Genomic DNA, 15,489 nt, shown 5'->3' on the forward strand with positions numbered 1-15,489 from the left:
TTTAGCTGCAGCTGTGTGTATATACTTACCTCCTGGGTTCCCTTCACAACCTTCCTTGAAGGCCACTTGATGCTCTTTGGAGAATGTTGCCACGCAGCCAGTGAAGTGGGTGCCAAATATTCTCTCCCTCTACCCATGTCAGACAGAATATTGCTTCCTAGTTAAAAGCGACCCATTGCTATGGGTGACTTCAAAGGTTAAGTTGGTTTCCAGGGTTGAAAACTTTCCCGGTATGTTCTGAGTAAACATTTCATGACACCAAGGTGCATGTTAGGTAAAACTGTATTTAACAGTAGATCGGTCCTTTTGCTACTGGAAAAGCCACTTCAGGAGGAGTCAGTTTGGGCCTGGGAAACTCTCCCCTCCAGTAATGTACAGTCCTACCTCATAAGTCGAACGCCTTGCGAGTTGAACGTTTTGGCTCCCGAACGCCGCAGACACGGAAGTGAGTGTTACGGTTTGCGAACGTTCTTTGGAACCCGAAAGTCCGACATGGCTTCCACAGCTTCCAATTGGCTACAGGAGCTTCCTGCAGCCAATTGGAAGCCGCGCCTTGGTTCCTGAACGTCTTGGAAGTCGAACGGACTTCCGGAGCAGATTCTGTTTGACTTCCGAGGTATGACTGTCGTGACAAATTCAGAAGTGCAGGGTCCCTTCGGGACATCTGTTGCCAAGAATATATATATTTAAAAGCGTTTGCTCTCTTGTCTTTTGCAGGGCCCTGTCCGCATGGCTCCCGATCTTGCCGCATCTCCTGCCGTGGGATACGTCTCCATAAACCAGAAACCTGAAGCCGTGGTGCACGCTATGAAGGTAAGGGGAGGGGTGTTTTACATGCATTCATCTGGGCTTCGCATTCCAGCTCAAGAGAGGAAGACAATGCGGAGGGGCAATCAGAGGCTCTGAGAAATAGCAGAGCAGGTGTGCTTTTTTTATTGACATAAGAAGAGCTCGGCTAGATCAGGTCAAAAGCCCATCTAGTCCGCCATCCTGTTCTCCCAGTGGCCAACCAGTTGCCCATGGGAAGCCCACAAGCAGGACCTGAGCACAAGAGCCCTCTCCCCACCTGTGGTTTCCAGCAACTGGCATTCATAGAATCTTAGAGCTGGAAGGGACCAGGAGGGTCATCTAGTACAATGCAGGAATCTCAGCTAAAGCATCCATGGCAGATGGCCATCCAACCTCTACTTAGAAACCTCCAAGGAAGGAGAGAAGTATCCAGCCTGTGGCAGTAGGCTAGTAGCCATCAATAGCCCTCTCCATGAATTTGTCTGACCGTCTTTGGAAGCCATCCAAGTTGGTGGTCACCCTTGTCTGGCTACCAGCTGATATTCAGAGGCTTACAGTCTCTGATACAAGAGGTAGCACCCACCCAACACGGCTAGCCTCATCCTCCATGAATTTCCCTAACTCTCTTTAATTATTATTATTATTATTATTATTATTATTATTATTATTATTATTATTTACCCCGCCCATTCAGCTGGGTCTGCCCAGCCACTCTGGGCGGCTTCCAGCAAAGATTAAAATACAATAAAATGTCACAAATTAAAAACTTCCCTGAACAGGGCTGCCTTCAGATGTTTTCTAAATGTCAGGTAGTTGTTTATCTCTTTGACCTCTGATGGGAGGGCATTCCACAGGGCGGGCGCCACTACCGAGAAGGCCCTCTGCCTGGTTCCCTGTAGCTTTGCTTCTCGCAGTGAGGGAACTGCCAGAAGGCCTTCGGCGCTGGACCTCAGTGTCCAGGCAGAATGATGGGGGTGGAGACGCTCCTTCAGGTATACTGGGCCTATTAATAATAATAATAATAATAATAATAATAATAATAATAATTTATTTATACCCCATCCATCTGGCTGGGTTTCCCCAGCCACACTGGGAGGCTCCCATAATAATAATAATAATAATAATAATAATAATAATAATAATAATAATAATTAATAATAAAGCGATAAAACATCAGACATTAAAAACTTCCCTAAACAGGGCTGACTTCAGATGTCTTCTAAAAGTCAGATAGTTGTTTATTTTCTTGACATCTGATGGAAAGGAGTTCCACAGGGCGGGCGCAACAACCAAGAAGGCCCTCTCCCTTGTTCTCTGTAACCTCACTTCTCACAGTGAGGGAACCACCAGAAGACCCCCGGAGCTGGACCTCAGTGTCCAGGCTGAACGATGGGGGTGGAGACGCTCCTTCAGGTATAGTGGGCCGAGGCTGTTTAAGGCTTTAAAGGTCAGCACCAACACTTTGAATTGTGCTCAGAAACGTACTGGGAGCCAATGTTGATCTCTCAGGACCAGTGTTATATGGTCTTGGCGGCCGCTCCCAGTCACCAGTCTAGCTGCCACATTAGTTGTAGTTTCCAGGTCACCTTCAAAGGTAGCCCCACGTAGAGCGCATTGCAGTAGTCCATTGCTACATTTTAAAGCCATTGCTACATCTTGGGGCAGCAAATTCCACAGACTACCTCTGCCTCGTGTGAAGAAGTACTTTCTTTTGTCTTTTAAGCGTTCACGCGCATGAGCTTAGGCCGCCCCCTCACAATGGCAGCAGAAGGAGCATGACAACATCAGATAGGAAATAGGGAACTGAATCAGCCGAAGCTTCTCCAACTGGGCCCCGTGTTCTTCAGACCAATGTTGACACTGGTGTTCCCCACAGGAAATTAAAACCTCTAGCGCTGCCGTGGGGAATTCTGGGAAAGAGGAGAGCCAGAAGCATCTTTTCTATGCTGATCGCAACAAAAGTGATCACCAACCAAATCCTCCACCTTGCCATAGCCACGTACGCACAGACTAAATGTCACATCGCTGTATCTGTATCGTCACCCAGAGACCATTGTTTTCATTATCCACGAGTTTCAGTGCTGCGCAAAGCACTCTTAATGTACCAGACCCGAGGGCACTTAGATAATCTCCCAGGTTGCGATGCTGTGCATAGATACCAAGGAAAGGCGGGCGGGGAGGGAGAAAGCTTGCTGGCAGAATCAGCTTGTATTTCTGGGTCCAGAAATCTATTTTTAACAGAACAGGCTACGAACGCTGCATTTCATCAGGGCGCATTGACAGAGAAAACTGCCGAGCATCTCCCAGTGGTACAGCTGTTGAAGGCCCAGGTCCCCTAAAGCGCAGCCGCACTAGCACACCCCTTTCCAAGGGTTGCCACCTTATATTCACGGCCCTGCTCCTTTGCCACTAGCAGACTGAGATGCAGGAATTGAGCAGATGAGTTGTTTTCCATTGTTTCCTTCGCGGGTCTTGATAAGCTTCACCTTAATTTCTGTTTGTCAGGCTTCTGTCATAGGCACAGGGCAAGGTCAGAGAGGAAAGGTGGCAATGCCAGCGGCTTTGTGTGTTTTAACAGCTGCATGATTTGGACTTGTTCACCCCTGGGGTGTGTGTGTGAAATGATCAAACAGCTTATAAAATCTATTAATAATAATATTGATGGACATGTGTTCAACAGGAGCAGTTTCCTGCATCCATGCATCTTCATGCAATACAATGCAAGCAGATATGAGGTTTTTCCCCCTTGCCACAAATCCCTGTAGTTAACATTTTACACTGGGGGAAGCGATATGAGGATACTATGTAGAGTTAGGTTACTCCAGTTTCATGCAGGCAATAAAACCCAATGGAGAGCCTCAGCCTGGAGTACATTCATGTGGCCGTGTTCTACCAGCATGATATTTCAGGGGCTGGGATTTGATTATCCAGGCTGATGAGTATCGCAGGCGTGCCCAGACCAACGAGTCAGTTTCGCAGCCTGCATCCAGCTTGATCAATAATTAATTCTTTCCTATTCATTAGAGATCTATTTTTATTTGCAAGCTTGTAAATGCCGCTTGCTTGCTTGCTTGCTTCCTCTGGTGTTCCTGCGCCCCCTTTCAAAAAAAGAGGAGCCAACGGATTGAATTAATTTAAGCGAAACCGTACAGTCATGCAAAATTGCCATTGGTTCAAAATATGTCGGTTAAGCTAGTGGATAATGCAATTTCCAAAGTAGGTTAAGGGCCCTAAGAGAATGACCTATTTTTGTAACTGAGACTTCTGAGGCACGGCAGGAAAAGGAAGCATTGGTCCAGTTCAAAGCGGTCAGTGTGCAAAGTGCAGTGCCACCCGCTAGAAAGCTGAGCGGAGCATTTGTGTGTGGTTTCACAGAGTGTTGTGTTCATCTGAATCGAAACAATCCACATTCATTGCGGTGTTAACCATAATTCTGTCACCGAGTTGGGGGGAGGTGGAAGCTTGATTCTTCAATCTGAATTATGATGTGGGCGATTATTATGCTAGTGTCCCAGCACTGTGAGGCCAGGAAAGTCCAGAGTGAGGAATTAACTCTTTCTTGCCAAAAGCACACTTGCAAGTTAGGAAAAGGCATGTCTGTTAGTCCTGCATCTCTGAGGTGTGTACCCAATGAGGCAGTTGCGGCAACAGAGAGGCCCGGCCTCCCTGCCTTAGCTTATGTATCTCCCCCACCCGACGTCTGTGTGCAACTTGCTTCAGTCCTCTTCTGGTCCTGGGAGCCCTGGACTCTACACCAGCCTGACCTTTCTCTCCCTCCTCCAGCACCAGCTCTTGACTCTCCAATCCTGCAGCTTCTCCTGCCTCTGACTCTCATCTCCTGGCTGCTACAGGCTATCACGGATCCTTTCTTCCCAGTCAGTCTCCAGCCCACCTTCTCCCAGTGCCCATGCACCCAACCACCACTCCTCAGTGTCCAGCCAGACCCTGACAGCTAGAGATGAATGAGGAGTAGGGTAGTCATGTGCCTCTTGCTTTACAGAGGACTGTCCTCTATTTGAAGGAGTCCTCTGTCCAGTCCAAGCCTTCTTTATATTAAAGATAAAGAACTCCAAGAAGGGAGAGCAGGGGCCTTGAAGTTGCCCATATCCATACCTGGAAAGCAGACTGAGCAGTCACCTGGTCTTCCCCATAGTGGTGAGATGTATAGTAATGATTTATCAGTTTGTGTCTGTACACTTTAATCAGCATCACCTTCTGCAAATCTGTATACAGTCGTACCTCTGAGGTCGAACGGAATCCGTTCCGGAAGTCCATTCGACTTCTGAAAAGTTCAGAAACCAAGGCGCGGCTTCCGATTGACTGCAGGAAGCTCCTGCAGCCAATCGGAAGCCGCAATGGACGTCCAGGTTCCAAAGAACGTTCGCAAACCGGAACACTCACGTCTGGGTTTGCGGTGTTCGGGATTCGAAACGTTTGACTCGCAAGGCGTTCAGGATCCAAGGTACGATTGTACTCTTTTGTTGCTCTTTGGGACGCGATGCATAAGTGGCCAACTTACTGGCTCAGGATTAGGGTGGGAGTCTTTCCCTGGAGACGTCAGGGATTGAACCTGGGACCTTTTGCATGCATAGCAACTACCACTGAAACTCCAGTCCTTCCTTAACCACTTATGGACCACTCTTCCTTTACTGTCTTCTGTACCTAACCATGACGGGAGAAGTTTGTCTCTTTTTACCATACCTTGGCACGATTTTGGAGCAGGATCTGAGTCAGGCCACAGCTTCTTCCAGCTTAGTTACCTTGCACCTAATGCTCTTTTGTGTCAGGAACTGCACAATTCAATGGCAATATGGGCAGCATCCAGTGACCATGTGCTTGGCATTTGCAAAAAGTGTGTATGCGTGTGTTGAAAGTAGATCACATATTTTTTTTCCTGGAACCCCCCTAGTGCTAACCATTAATTTCCAGCTTAGTGATGTGTGCAGATGGAACGTTTATCTCAAGCTCCATATGTTTTACTGGCACATTAGACTTTCCACTCTCCTATGTGTGTGTTGAGATTTTGCCTTGTTTGCCCTCCCAATGTGGCAGACGGCACGAGGATGGAGTGGTCATTCCACTTAGGGGTACCTTAGGGTCTATCACTGTGTGACATCATTTTACAATTTCATGTCCATTGTGTTTGTAGGTCCTTGAAGTCCATGAGAATTTGGACAGGCAAATACAAGAAAACTATGAAGAAGACCTGAGTGAAAAGGAGAAAGCAATTGTTCGTGAAATGTGCAATGTAATGAACCCATTTTCACAGTCTTTCCCATTTCAGTTTTTCACTTCCAACTGTGGTGTTAAATGCTGTCCAATATCTTGTTCTGTGTGTGCAGGCTTAGGTGCTTGTTGTCTTTGCAACCTGCAGAGAAATTGGGTTACGAATACTGTCGGTCAGAACGTTCACACACTCAGAATGCTTGTGGGTGTAAGGTTGCAGAGGGTATCTGGCAGGTTACTGCAGTTTTACAGAAATGGGACCATTGTGGCTCCTTCCATCCTCCCAGTCATTGTCATTATAGTTCAACATGGCGATGAGAATCACCTATTGAAGATCTTTTTCCCTATCTGATCCCAAAACCACAATTCTGTGAATGGGAATTGTTATTAACTCAGTTAAATCTACAATCCTATATACGGTTACATGAGAGTTGTAATCCAAAAACATCTGAAGGACACCAGGTTGGGGCTCACTTAGACCTTCACATATATATGGATATATGGACTGGTGTATTTGTGTGTTGAGTTATGGCTGGAGTTTGGCTTCCTTCACTGAAAAATGTGGGTGGGGAAAATTCCATTCATGAATCAGGATTCCCATAGTCAGAATGGATCAGGGCCTGTGTGTCTTATTGGACTATACAGTGGTACCTTGACTTCCGAAGGTTACGACTTACGAAGTTGGCAAACCCGGAAGTATTTTTGCCGTGCGCGTGTTCTGCGCCTGTGCAGAAGCAGCGTGCGCGGTCTGCGCATGCACAAAGCGCAAAATTGCGCTTCGCGCATGCGCAAAATGGACGCTTCAACATCCAAAGGTTTCGACTTACAAAGAGCGCCGTGGAACGGATCGCCTTTGTAAATCGAGGTGCCACTGTAATCCAATACAGTGGATTATAGTCCAATATAATCCAGAGAGTGTCTTGGTACTCTAAAGCAGCCTTTCTCAACCTTGGGTTCCCTGATGTTGTTGGGAGTCTCAAAGAAAGACGTGCTCTCCCAAGCCCACATTCCCAGCATGCTGGCACTCCTGTCTCCAGTGCCTGGAGGCAGACAGGTTGTGCTTCCATAGCAGTGACCAGAGGAGGAATGGGCACTGGGAGGAGCACAGAGAGAATAAACACTATGGTGCATCTGCAGCAGCACAACTGGACGTCTTCATCTGCCCCAGCTGCAATGAAACATATCTCTCCTGTATCACTCCCATTATTTCTGACTGCTGCCCCTGCTGGTTGTGGATGATGGGTGTTGTAGTCCAATGGACCCAAGGTTTGGAAAGGCTACTCTTGAAGGTTGTGCATAACAAATTGCTTTTGAAAGTCAAAAACTGTGGTCATCTTTTACTTCCCTTTCTTTCTTCTTTTGCAAGTGAAAAGCCTCCCTGGATCTTCGATTTCAGACTGACCCAGTGCATATTTAGATAAATAGATAGATAGATAGATAGATAGATAGATAGATAGATAGATAGATAGATAGATAGATAGATAGATAGATATTCTTGGGAACTTCAACTGGGGCTTACCTTTAGTTAACTGTGTATAGGACTGCAGCCCAGTCCTGTGCCAGTGATCTCTCGATAAGAGTGGGTAGGATTTAACATTCGCCTTGAAATTCTCTGGTTCTCATCCACTTGTTTTGACTATTTCAGGTCTGTTCCCCTAAAAACAAAACATAAACAAAACTTTGGGGAATTACACCGCTCGTGGGGCCACCTGGTTGAAAGCTCATGCTCCCCAGTGGGATCTGGTCCAATTTAGAAGCTTTCAGTAGATGGAAACCGCTAATCTTTGTATGATGTAAACACCCTGGGCTTGTGGGTTGCCACATGGCACGAAGCCATGAGCATCCATGACAAAAGAAGCCCTGTTTCTTTAAGCGCACGGGAAAGGCATCGTGGTTTTTCCCACACACAAAGAGTGAAAAAACATTCAAGGATATGTCCCTGGAAAACAGCTGTGAACCTTAGACCTGGGTGGTTTCCCACAAACCCTGCGGTCCACCTTGCCATTGCAAGTGCCATCAACTAATCCCCCCTCTGGGATGTGAAGCACTGCGGAATGTGCTCTGTTGTTCGACAATGAAATCTGTAATCTGTCTTTAGAAAAAGGTCGCTTTTGGTGCAGGGATGTGAGGGCTGCACCTCAAAAGGCTATCCCTTTTAGCTTCTCTTTTTAAAAACAAAATAATGATGTTTGCACAGCCTGAGATATTACGACAAACGAGGAAATATTCTCAGGAATGCTGCCGACACTTCCTGGTCTTTTGAAATGGACTCCCCAAACAGACCTTGCCAGGGGCTGGCCTAAGAGCCTGGTTTGGCTGGCGAGCTTTCTGGAGACCAGGGATTTTTTAAGGGCTCAGTAATCTGAGCCCTGAACTGGTACAGCCCTTCATAATGTAACCCTCTCTTTCACTCGGTTGCTTCGGAGACTTGTAAGGAAGGTGTCTTAAGGAAATTGTCCAAGAGATGTAATTTTGCTGGGGCAGAGCTATGGCTCTTGCCTGGGACCAGGGGTGGCTAATAATAATAATAATAATAATAATAATAATAATAATAATAATATGTTATTTATATACCACCCATCTGACTGGGTTGCCCCAGCCGCTCCGGGTGGCTTCCAACAAATTTTGAAACCACAGTAAAACATCAAACATTAAGAACTTTGCTATACAGGGCTGACTTCAGTATCCTTCTCAACAACAACAAAAATGGTGCTAGCCCTTCTGCATTTTTGCTGTCTCCAACCAGATGTTTTGGACTGCAGCTTCTATCAGCCCCAGGTGGCACGTCTGGAGCGGATGGGAGCTCTAGTCCAAAACAGCTGGAGGGCGCTCAGTTGACGATGGCTGCTCTAAGCGTTTTTTGATTTCTAATGCACGGCAACTTTTTGTCTGAAGGGCACACAACTTGCTCCACTTTGGAAGCAATGCTTGAAGAAGGGAACATGACTCTTGCAAGCTTGCCAGCAACTGACCTAGCTCTGAACTCAACGTCTGAGCCTAATTTGCTGGTTTGATACCATTACCTAAGCCATCTCCCTCTCTAGTTCTAATTTCGGGAGACTTTAACAAGACCAGCATTTTAAACCTGTCAGCCAACGTTATCTCGGGATCTGGGTGCCACCTAGTGTATCAGAGAGGAATCTCGCAAACCCAACCGGGGCCAGGAATTCCTAGGAACTGCAAGCGCTTAGAGGCCGTAGGGTCATTTGCGGCCTTTACCTTTATCCTATCTTACAACAATGAAATCTTAAAACTGTTGTAGGCCGCCCTGAGTAGCACATATAGGCACTAGAAGGGTGGGATAGAAAACTCTGTACAAATGCAGATAAAACAAATGGTAAAAAGCTCCCTCTCTTTCCTTCTGTTCTTAGGTCGTCTGGCGGAAACTGGGAGATGCAGCGAGCTCCAAACCATCGATCAGGCAACACCTTTCCGGAAACCAGTTCAAAGGCCCGTTATAAGCACCTCATGCAGCAAGGCTGGGAGAGGAAAGAGGAAGAGCAACAGGGACTTCTCTGCATCTAGCTGCCAGGGTTATCTTTTCCTACTCGCTCCCATCTTTCTGTAACTGTTTATAGTGTAAATAAGGCAGCTTGGAAGGCTTTGCCTGCAGGCTGTGCTGATCCAGAACCATGTTAAATGGGTTAATAACTATCCTCTAATGGCCGATTTGTGTCATTTGTATTGTAGTGACAACCTGCTTTGTTGTACGGTCATATGTAGAGATACCTGGACCCAAAAGCAAGGGACCCTCCTCACCTGGACAGTTTCCAGTCCGTTGCCATTTTGCAATTGCAAATTTTGGTTGCACCACGGGGAGTTGATTGGGAGGTCTTGCACAACACAACTGCTTCACTCCCCCCCCCCCCATGGCCAAAAAAAGAGAGAAAAGATTGGGCTATTTGCCATAAGGAAAGTGATGGAGAAATGCATTGGAAAGTGCACTTTTTTTGGTGCAACATCACCCTGCAAACAAATCAGGACAAATGCGCAATAAAACAGGTCGTCCAAAAGCACCCGCCCTTTCTTGCTTTGCCCTGTTCACGGAGCTAAAACCCCGGCTGCATTGTTTTAGAAATTAACAAGGAATCCACAACACCAAAAGTAGCTCTGTGATTTCTTTGTAGCATTATTACTTTGGCAATTACCTGTTGAGAGTGATAAGCTTTCCTAGGGATCTTTGGTTGGCATTAAAATGCGCGTTTTGAGAAGCAACCCCTGGCCTGCGCAGCTGAAAACATTGTGACTTCGCCTTCATGTTGCTAGGTCACATTCTCCACTCCAGGCTGAAATCCCCAAATCCCGCAAGATATGGTGGCTGCTTTAGATCAGGAATGGGCAGAAGGTAGATCTGCAGGGGTCTGCTGGCTGATCTCTGGCCGATTTGCAAGAGCTTTTGTCCGGCAGTAGCAAACAGACTGCCTGACATGAAGAAAGCTTTCGAATGGGTTTTTCTGTGAGCTCCGCTCAGTTCTTGTGCTGAGAACAGATTCCTAGGCTCAGAACATGCTCGGAGGCACCACGTTCTTATATTCTCACTGTTGTCTGTTTAGCATCAGATAGATATTGTGGTTCTTGCAGAAAGCAAAGGAGCCCCAATAAGCCTGTTGTCTGCCCATCTCTCTTGCATAGCAGCTTCCGGGCGAGGCAATCGTGTGGAGACCCTGCTTGCATAATCTTACATTTTTTCATGCTGCTGCAGCGGAAATGCTGCAGCTTCCAAGCAATAATTGCAGGCACTTAATGCAACGTTGACACATGACGAACAGTAGGTTGGAGTGATCAAATGCTCAGGAGGACCAGGCTCAGGTCTGGTGTCAAGGGTCAGAATCATTAGGCACTTGCTGAGGCCCACACCCTAGCCAAGGGCCCACTGCCAATTCTTGGGGGGTCTTTTGGCCTTCTTGCTGCCTGTTCCCCAGCGGTTTCTGAGTGAGTGAGGAGAAAAGGACCCTAACATTTACACCATGGGTAGGCAAACTAGGGTGCGGGCACTGAATCCGGCCCAAACGCCTTCTAAATACGGCCCGCGGACGGTCTGGGAACCAGCGTGTTTTTACATGAGTAGAATGTGTGCTTTTATTTAAAATGCACCTCTGGGTTATTTGTGGGGCTTAGGAATTGGTTCCTTTTTCCCCACTTCAAATATAGTCCGGCCCCCCACAAGGTCTGAGGGACAGTGGACCGGCCCCCTGCTGGAAAAGTTTGCTGACCCCTGATTTACACGCCTTGCGCTCTCTATGTGCAGTGGTGCTGGTTTGCATCCAAAGGGAGAGGAAGGCAAATGGGCAAGAGGGGAGGGGAGAAAGAGGAGGTGAGCATGCTTAGAGACGGAGCCCCACTAACAGCATCTTGCCCATGGGCACTGGCATTGAGCCGGCTCCTAATAGTTGCGTGGAAGAGACTCGTTCAGTAAGTGGCGCCCCCTGCCTGAAACCCCCCGCAAACCACTGCTAGGCCTTGGAGAAAGTATTGAACTAGATTCCTCAGTATAAGGGCAGCATCCCATTCTCGCCTGCCTAAACTCCCTCTTACATGCAACTCTGCATCCAACAGCTAAAGGTACAATTGCCTTGCCTACCTTTCCATCACCCTCCAGTGGACGTGCTTCTGTCTCTGTTGTTGATTTTGCTTATCCGGACGTTAGCTCTATGGCAGAAAGACAGAAAGAAAAAGATGATGTGTGAAGCAGTTCTTCAGTGTCCCCTATCGCCTACGCTTTACAGAACTGAAAAGAAAATGCTACCCCTTCTCTCCTTTTTTAAAAAAATGCTTATTTCAGCCTTGGTATGACATTGCAAAGAGTGGCTTTCTTTCTTTCTTTCTTTCTTTCTTTCTTTCTTTCTTTCTTTCTTTCTTTCTTTCTTTCTTTCTCTCTCTCTCTCTCTCTCTCTCTCTCTCTCTCTCTCTCTCTCTCTCTCTCTCTCTCTCTCTCTCTCTCTTCTCACTGAAATAATGTGCAGAATGGTGTTATCTAAAAACGTAAGCGGAGGAGCAGCCAATTGTGTCGCACAAAGGAAACACTGTCCTTCAGAAGTGCTGCCGCCGTGGTTCAGCCACTCGGCCACATCAAGTGTCTCTTTGAACTGCTGTATATAACGTGGAGGGGCCGCCGGTATTCTATTATGACAATGCAGCTCTTTTGTAACCTGCCAAAGACTTTGATCGCTTTCTCCCTGTTTCATCACATTTCTTTGTACATCTCCTTAACTTGTATAGCGCAGGCGGAGCCAGCAGAGTGAGCTTCACACATTGCTAGAATACAACCCCCATCACTCTGAACACTGGCTAAGGCTGTTGGGAGTTGTAGTCCCAATGGCACCATGTTGGCTCTCCCCGAGAAAGCATAACAACTCACTAGCCGGCTATGAAATCCCACTTGTGTAAAATAACTGACACAAAGGGAGAGTTGGGGTCTAATGCTCACTCTTCAGATATTTGCATTTTCACTTTACCCTGAAGTTGCCAAACCTTCAGCCGTTGCAGTCTGGTCTCAGAAAGAATTTTGGCTATTGTGCTGCTAGATCTTTCCGTTTTTTAGGCCTGTTTCTATTGGATCACACTATTCAGGGTTTGTTCTTATCGAGGACCTGCATAGATCTGCAACCAATAGATAAACCGAAAAGATTTTAGTCAAAGTCTTCCCAGTATACCTCTCCATTTGCATTTCCATTTGAATATGTTCCAGCCTTTCTTGACTTTGCACATCCTTCCCATACCCAGGTACTGAGCCTATATGGATGTTGTTTATGACCTGGGGCGTCCAGACTGTTGCTGGGATTTAGCTGCAAACCAGCAAATTCAGGTCGTGCAAGATGGTGAGGTCTTGTGCGTCAAACAAACTCACTTCCTCAAAAGATGCTGCTGTTTGCAGTAAGGAATGTGATGGGGACATGTTCTGGACAGTGTGGGAAAACACTCGTTATGAAGCATCATCATCTAACCTCCCTGGAAACAAATCAGAATAAATGCCAGCGTTGACAAGTCAGGGTGATTGAATACTCAATAAACAGGTCACCTGAAAGCACCCCTGGGAATTATCCCAAGGAGAGATCAGGTGGGGCCTTGGGCTCACAACACAGCCTCCCTCTTTCCTTGCTCTTCTCACCACAGGCAGATATAACAGTGATAATCTCCCTGTTGTTCTCCACCCCCTTTTCCCCCCTTCCTGAAGTAAGAGGAATGAGGATTGGAACCCAAGGCTTTTTTTCCAGACACTCTCTCCAAAAAAGCCCTTAACCTACTCAGGTGAACATTCGCTTAATGAAAACTGTAATACCAGAAATGTTTATGCCCACGTGCCCTCTCCATAGCTGTAAAATCCACCTCATTCATTTAAATAGGCCCCAAATGACGCAAACCATTTTCAGGTCAGTTGTAGTTCAGCCTTTCAGAAGCCTTGGAAGTCAGAAGCCGTCCATAGAGATTCCAAGAGAGAGTATGGAGTTGCAGTTGGAATGACAAGTCCAGGCAGTTGGGACAGAATCATAGAGTTGGAAAGGACCCTAAGGGTCAACATCCTGCAATGCAGGAATCTCAGCTAAAGCATCCATGACAGATGGCCACCCAACCTCTGATTAAAAACCTCCAAGGAAGGCGAGTCCACAACCTCCCAAGAGAGAGCATTCCACTGTCGGAACAGCACTTGCTGTCAGAAAGTTCTTCCTGATGTTTAGTCGGAATCTCCTTTCTTGTAATTTGAAGCCATTGGTTCGAGTCCTACCCTCAAAGCTTGTTCCTCTTCCATATGACAGCCCTTAAGATATTTGAAGATGGCTATCATATCTCCTCTTTTCCAGGGTAGACATACCCAGCTCCTTCAAGCGCTCCGCATAAGGCTTAGTTTCCATACCCTTGATCATCTTGGTTGCCCACCTCTTGCACATGTTCCCCTGTGTAGCATCCATGTGACAGCCCTTAAGATATTTGAAGATGGCTATCATATCTCCTCTCAGTCCCCACTTCTCCAGGCTAAGCATACCCAGCTCCTTCAAGCGCTCCTTATAAGGCTGTTTCCATACCCTTGATCATCTTGGTTGCTTCTCCTCTGCACGTTCCAGCTTGTCAACATCCTTCATAAACTGTGGTGCCCAGAACTGGACACAGGATTCCAGGTGTGGTCTGACCAAGGCAATATAGAGTGGTACTATTACTTCCCTTGATATGGACACTATACTTCTGTTGTTGCAGCCTAAAATAACATTAGCTTTTTTCCCTCCTGCAGCACACTGTTGACTCATGTTCAGCTTGTGGTCCACCAAGACCCCTAGATCCTTTTCACATGTACTGCTAGTAAGCCAGGTGTCGCCCATCCTGTTTGTGCATCTGGGTCTTCCTGCCTAAGTGCAGAACCTTACAGTTGTCCCTATTGAAATTACATTTTGCAGCTTGGGCCCAGTTCTCCAATCTGTTAATGTCATTTCAAATTCTGATTCTGTCTTCTGTGGCATGAGCTACCCCTCCCAGTTTGGTGTCCTCTGCAAATTTGATGAGTAGTGTTTTGGTGTATAGTTCAGGCCCTTATGGATCCCACTCCAGATGTTTGGGTGGGCTGGATTTTTCTTTCAGCTTGTTGAATGACGGGGGAGATGGCAAGCCAAAGGAAAACACTTACTCGCACTGCATTTTATTTCATTGGGTAAAATTCAAACTTTAAAAACACAACAGGGATGAAGTGTTGGCCATGAAACCAATAAATGCCATGAACGCTACCTTCACCCCCAAGCAATCTGAAAATGAGAAGACATCCAGGACTTAATAAACTCGCTATAGTGAATATTGCACAAACCATACTATTATAATTAGTGCTATTCAAGCAAATAATTCCCCCTGCTCCTGAGTACTTCTAATTATATGGGTTTTTCCCCTTTGCAACAAAAAGATGAAAGCATAAGATGCACTCAAATGCAAGATATGCATTGTAGAGTTTACAGATGTAATGCTATATGTAATTTTTTGTTGTTGTTAATTGCTGCTTTGTATTTAGCTCAACCTGAGCTAAAGCCAGTGTCTTCCTTGGGGATCGGGAAGCGGGTGGGAAATATCACTCAAAGACTTTGCAGTATGACTTGGGTGCTAAAGTTTCAGTTGTCAAAATCAGCAAAATTAAACATTGCACACTGTGCTCGAAAGTGTGTGTTTTGGGGTGTAAATCTTGCTCTTCAGCTGAATGGACAGCCCACACCCCTGCTACAAATGATTTAAAAAAATGATAGTTCAAAGCTACAACCTGCTTCAGAAAGCTGGGACCAAATTTTTACACCCCAGAAATTCGTGAGCATTCGGTTTTGAGTTGCAACTGCTGTAAAACGTCCGAACAAAATCCATGGTTTTCCATCCTCTACCCTCCTTTCTTTTGAAAAAAAAAGGGCAACATTTTAACATTTGCAAGTCGGAGGAAAATTGTGAAATGGCAAACTCCAGGTGGGCTCCCTGTACCTTTGTGAGGAAGAGCACAACCTTGTTTCAGAACGG

General features: G+C 46.4%; 1 protein-coding gene across 3 annotated transcripts in view; it reads left to right on the forward strand.

Moving 5' to 3' along the window:
* CCDC85C (coiled-coil domain containing 85C) overlaps positions 1–14,717 on the forward strand; it is a 173,337-nt gene extending 158,620 nt beyond the window's left edge. For all 3 annotated transcript variants that reach the window (XM_035106294.2, XM_035106276.2, XM_035106287.2), the window contains 3 exons: positions 718–813; positions 5,939–6,037; positions 9,387–14,717. In XM_035106294.2, coding sequence (XP_034962185.1) covers positions 718–813; positions 5,939–6,037; positions 9,387–9,476 — 285 coding nt within the window. In that variant the 3' untranslated portion in view covers positions 9,477–14,717. The remainder of the gene's footprint in view (positions 1–717; positions 814–5,938; positions 6,038–9,386) is intronic.
* Positions 14,718–15,489: the final 772 nt, after the last annotated feature.

This window comes from Zootoca vivipara, chromosome 1 (assembly GCF_963506605.1).
Source record: "Zootoca vivipara chromosome 1, rZooViv1.1, whole genome shotgun sequence".
Taxonomy (NCBI): domain Eukaryota; kingdom Metazoa; phylum Chordata; class Lepidosauria; order Squamata; family Lacertidae; genus Zootoca; species Zootoca vivipara.